This window comes from Mus caroli, chromosome 10, assembly GCF_900094665.2.
Source record: "Mus caroli chromosome 10, CAROLI_EIJ_v1.1, whole genome shotgun sequence".
NCBI classification, from domain to species: Eukaryota; Metazoa; Chordata; class Mammalia; order Rodentia; family Muridae; genus Mus; species Mus caroli.
The window spans coordinates 120,206,500-120,212,399 of NC_034579.1; the positions used below are offsets into that span (position 1 = coordinate 120,206,500).

The following is a 5,900-nucleotide window of genomic DNA, read 5'->3' on the forward strand; positions in this document are numbered from 1 at the left end:
GGGAGAAGTCCAGCCTGTTCTCTCCCCTGCTCAGTCTTTGGTTGTTAAGGTCCCTTTAGTGACACTTCAGGGAACAATGGGAGAGCTGTTGTTTACACAAGTTTGCACCTGGATAGTGTCTGAATAAGGATGGTAAGCAGATATAGTGGCCAAGAAATCAGCATTTGAATCTTCACACAGTGCACAATAAAGTGATGACAAGGCACCATTGACACTACAGTGCAGAAAACTGTTTCTTCCTTGGACAGCAGTTATCAGTTACAAATAGCTGCTTGCTTAGAGGTTAGACCATGTGTCCACTTTCCCTGCTCAGTGCTGGCTCCCTGGCTCCCTGAGCCTGTGCAGGTGTTATGTGTGCTGCCAGAGTCCCTGTGAGTTCATGTGAGCAGTAGTCCTGATGTGTCTGTAAGACAGCCTCCTTGGAGTCACCCATCACCTCTGGCTCTTAAAATGTTTCTGCCTCTTCATCTTCATAGATCTCTGGGCCTTGAGGGGAGGGGTGTGATGAAGTCATCCCTTTTATAAGGACTGAAGTGTGTCAGAGTCTCTGACTTTCTGCGCATTGACCACTTGTGTGTCTCTGTTTTAATTCTTGTCTATGGCAGGACACAGTTTTCTGGATGGAGATTGATCATATCACTGGACATTGAGTGTTGTTAGTAATATGCCTTACGAGTCTTACTACAGTCTATTCTCTTAGAATAAGAATAATATTTAGATTTCCCATAGGTCTGTGACCTATCTAGTCTCAGGTTCTTGGTCACTTTAGTAGTGTCGTGATGGTTTCCATCTCAGCAAGCAGACCTTCAATCTAATGAGAAGTGTTTAGTTACCCTCATGACATTGGTGCCTTTATTGCACTGTATGTCTTAAAGACAAGTCTCTGTGGTATAGCACAGGGCTTGAGCCTGGGTAACAGTAGTGATTGCGCTTTGAATGTTATTCTGTAGCAGTGAGACTTAGGTGGGGACCGGCTTGCCTTCTCTCAGTGTGATGACATCAGATAATATGGTCTTCAGCTATTGACTAAATTAGGGTTTCCCTGCTGTGAACAGACACCATGACCAAGGCAGCTCTTAGAAGGACAACATTTAATTGGGGCTGGCTTAACAGGCTTAGGAGTTTATTCCATTATCAAGGTGGGAGCATGGTAGTGTCCAGGCAAGCATGATAGAGGAGGAGCTGAGAGTTCTAAATCTTGTTCCAAAGTCAAACAAAAGAAGACTGGCTTCCAGGGAGCTAGGATGGAGGTCTTAAAGTCCACAACCACAGTCACACACTTCCTACAAAAAGGCCACACCTATTTCAGCAAGGTCATACCCACTAATATGCCACTCCTTTGGTCTAGCATATTCAAAGCATTACATTCTCCTCCCTGACCTCCATAGGATTGTTCAAACACATGGGTCTGTGGGGGCCATACCTAAACATATCATAATGCAAAATACATATAATCCAACTTCAAAAGTCCCAATAGTGTGTGACAGTCTCAATACTGTTAAAAATTGAGGATTCAAAGCATCTTCTGAGATTCATGCTCTCCCTTAACTGTAGTCTTAAAATCCACATTCTTCCAAACAAAAGCACGTTCAGGCCTATCACAACAAAACCACAGTCCTGGTACCAACTTCTGTCTTAGTTAGGGTTACTGCTATGAATAGACACCATGATCAAGGCAACTCTTAGATGGATAACATTTCATTGGGGCTGGTTTAAAGGGTTAGATGTTTAATCCATCATCAAGGCAGGAGCGTGGCATCATGTAGGCAGGCATGGTGTAGGAGGAGCTGAGAGTTCTACGTGTCGTTGAGAAGGCAAACAGAAGACTGGCTTCCAGGGAGCTGACATGAGGATTTTAAAGCCTATGCCCACAGTGATACACTTCCTCCAACATGGACACATGTACTGCAACGAGGCCATACCTCCTAATAGTGCCACTCTCTGGACCTAGCATGTGTAAACCACCACAGCTAAATAGCCTTATCATCAAGTTAAGAGAGCAGCTAGAAGCCTTGAGAAATAGTTTGTAATGAGGGTTTGGAGGGTGTGGTGGTTTGAGTATGCCTAGGACAGGAAGTGGCACTCTTTGGAGGTGTGGTCTTGTTGGAGTAGGTGGGTCACTTTGGGCTTGGGATTTAAACCTTCATCCTAGCAGGCTAGAAGCCAGTCTTCTCCTAGGTGCCTTCCAAAGAAGAGGTGGCACTCTCAGCTCCTCTAACCCCATGTCTACCTGAATACTGCCATGCTTCCACCTTAATAATAACATTTGCCTGAACCTGTAGCCAACCCCAATTAAATGTTGTCTAAGAATTGACTTGGTAATGGTGTCTCTTCACAGAAGTAAAACCCTAAGACAGAGGGGGTATTGCATGGGTCCCTTTTAGTGACAAGATGTGAACCATTCCTGGAACTGAAGGTTTTACTTGGTGTCACAAGATGTTTACTAAGGGTGTCATGTCTACCATTATATGGTGACACCCCTGAAATTCCTTCATATATGTATTTTAAGAAGTTTCTACAGAAATATTTTTCCATATTTTTTTTAAAAAAACAGAACAAAAACAATCTCAATGACAGATTATGTATCTGTAGAAGGACAAGATATACCTTTGAACCAAGGCTGCAGATGACTTATTGAGCCAACGTTTTAAAACAACAAATGCCCATCTGAATCTCAATCAACTGGTCTTCCGTTCACTCTGCACAGAAATGGACAGTGGAGATATAGTATTTAGCTGTAGGCATTTCAGAATGGTTCCTTGAAGATCCATGACTTAAAGGCCAAAGGAATGAATGAGGACCACCTGCGGGTGAGAGGCAGAAAGTACCCAGTGTGTTCAGGTTGACAGTGGAAAATCTGTCCTGTTGGTTATTAGCAAATACTGTCACCTCCTTTCTTCTGTCCTTCAGTGTCTCAGTTAGGGTTTTCAGCCTTGCAAATATCATGACCAAATATCAAGTTGTTCTAGGAAAGGGTTTATTTAGATAACACTACACATCACTGTTCATCACCAAACGAAATTGGGAAGAAACTGGAGGCAGGAGCTGATGCAGACGCCATGGAGAGGTGCTACTTACAGGCTTGCTCCTCATGGCTTGCTTAGCCTGCTTTCTTATAGAACCTAGGACCAGCAGCCCAGGAATGGCACCACCCAAAATAGTCTAGACCCTCTTTAGATTAGTAACTGAAAAAATGGCTTACAGGTCGATCTTTTGGAGGTATTTCCTCAACTAAGGCACCTTCTACTCTGATAACTCTAACTTGTGTCAAGTTGTCACAAAACCAGCCAATATATTAGGATTGTAAGCATCTGAAGAGAGTTGGTCAATATTGATTTTCATTAGTATAGATGTTGATCAATCACAAGAGTTGAACATTATTAACTTCAAGGCTGGCTTCATTAGGGCAGAAAAAGCAAAAGTCTGCTTTCCAAATTTCTCACAATCAAGATTTCAATTGTTTGTTTCCCAAAAAAAATTCCTCCAGAGATTAATTTTGTCTTTTCTTTCATTTCTCCTTTGTGTTTCCTCTGTTCCTTCTCCCTTATTTTATCTTTTCTTCTTACTATAATAAGGAATAATGATGTAAACTATTTCTTTTTTATTACTCCCTTTCTTGACCATTTGAAAGTCACGGTTAGCAGTGTGTAAACTGCTCAGAGTAAGATGAAGATACCACTGTCATAGACAGAATTCTATCTCTGTGAAGAGATTCCATGACTGTGGTAAGTCTTATAAATGAAACATTGAATTTGGGCTTGCATACAATTAAAGCTTTTGGCTTTTATCATCATATCATGAAGTGTAGTGGGTGGCTAACAGTCATGGTGCAAGAGAAGGAGTTGAGATACTACATCTCTATCCACAGGTAGCAGGAACAGCAAGACCCTGGGATAGCCAGTGAATCTTATATTCCAATATGGCCACAGCCATGACAACAAGGGCCACACTTCCTAATCCCTCTGGAGCACTACCCCTCTCTCAGGACCAAGCATTTAAATATATGAGCCTATGGCTGCTTTTGTCATTCAAACCAACACACAAAATAAAAGAATAAAACCTCTGCAAGGATGGCATCAACATTTAAGACAAAAATTGTACTTTCCTGGTCTCCAGATTAACAAAAGTGCACCATTTTTCCACCATCTGTTCTGAAATTTAGGAAATGAGAAGGCACTGCTAGCTGATTCCCAGGCATGGAGCTGGGCAAGGAAAATTTAATGGATGAAATTATCCATGCTATGAGCAAGCATTCTCTGGCATGTTCTAGAGCCCTGTGGATACCATGTTCTTATTCATTGTATCCTATTCTCCAGTAAACACCAGTCACAGTGGTCTTACCTTGTGAATATGCATTTCATCCATAATTAAACCTGTACTGTGTGACCCTCTCTTCCCACTGTTCCTAGGACTCTGGGGCCTGGTCAACAACGCTGGCATCTCCGTCCCNCTGTTCCTAGGACTCTGGGGCCTGGTCAACAACGCTGGCATCTCCGTCCCCTCTGGTCCCAGTCAGTGGATGAACAAACAGAACTTTGCAAGTATACTGGATGTGAACCTGTTGGGCATGATCGAGGTGACTCTAAGCATGCTGCCCTTAGTGAGGAAGGCGAGGGGTCGTGTGGTCAACGTTTCCAGCATCGTGGGCCTAGTGTCTTTTGGTGGTGGTGGTTACTGCATCTCCAAGTATGGTGTAGAGGCCTTCTCAGACTCCCTCAGGTAATGGAAGGGAAGGGGTCCAATAGCAGAGCTTTGAGAAGTTTTTATTTAATCACGCTCTTAAAGTCCCCATCATGGGGAGGACATGTGCCTCCCATGCATTCTCCTCACTGAACCATTCACTGGCCAGAACATCTCCATGTCTCTACAAGAGGCCATGACCAAGACAGGAGTTGAGTTCATTTTGTTCTGGATTAGGATTAGAACTGTGATTTTTTTTTTTTTTTTTTTTTTTGGTGTCAGGAATACAGAACCCTGATCTCTATATGCTGAGCATGTTTTTGAATTGGGGTGAATGTCTCTTTCAGCTCCACAGAGAAATATCAGGCCTCTTTTAGGGTCCATAATAAACATATTCTAGCATAACTTATCTGCTTCTATCATGACCTAAAGACTCTGGCAAATAAGAGAATGGGAGAGGAGACAGAGAGGAACTATGACCTTCCTGAGTGGTTGACATGGCTAGTCAGCTGTGTTGACCATGCTAGCCATCAGATTTGCCGAGGGTCCTGTAGCAGGATTAGACTGCACCAGAGTAAATATGGGAACCTGGAACCTGTATGTATAGGTGATTCTCCTTGGAGAATGGACAGGCCAGATATGAATGGCAGCTGGTCACCAGGTGGGGAAAGGTAGAAGTGAAGAAGTGGAGGCTGCTGGATGCTATGTATTTCATGGTGTTAGCAATGCAACAGTTCTGTCTTAGGGTTTTACTGAGCAGGCACCATGACCAAAGCAACTCTTATAAGGACCACATTTAATTGGGGATGACATTTATATGTTTAGAGATTCAGTCCATTATTATCAATGTGGGAGCATGGCAATGCCAGAGAGACATGGTACAGGAGAAGCTGAGAATTCTACATCTCCTCTGAAGGATGCTAGCAAAATACTGGCTTCCAGGCATGAAGGATCAGGGTCTTACAATCCATACCCACACTGACAAACCTTCTCCATCAGAGCCACAACTTCTTTTTATTTATTTATTTTTTTATCAGATATTTTCTTTATATACATTTCAAATGCTATCCCGAAAGTTCCCTATACCCTCCCTCTGCCCTGCTCCCCTACCCACCCACTCCCGCTTCTTGGCCCTGGCATTCCCCTGTACTGGGGCATATAAAGTTTGCAATACCGCTCTTCCGGTCAGAAAAGCACCGGGGTAGCTAGGGTGCAGGGTC

General features: G+C 43.2%; 1 protein-coding gene across 1 annotated transcript in view; it reads left to right on the forward strand.

Moving 5' to 3' along the window:
- LOC110302772 (retinol dehydrogenase 16-like) overlaps positions 1–5,900 on the forward strand; it is an 11,342-nt gene that overhangs the window by 2,834 nt on the left and 2,608 nt on the right. The window contains exons 2-3 of the mRNA XM_021173509.2: positions 3,688–3,725; positions 4,410–4,719. Of these exons, the coding sequence (XP_021029168.1) occupies positions 3,688–3,725; positions 4,410–4,719 (348 nt within the window). The remainder of the gene's footprint in view (positions 1–3,687; positions 3,726–4,409; positions 4,720–5,900) is intronic.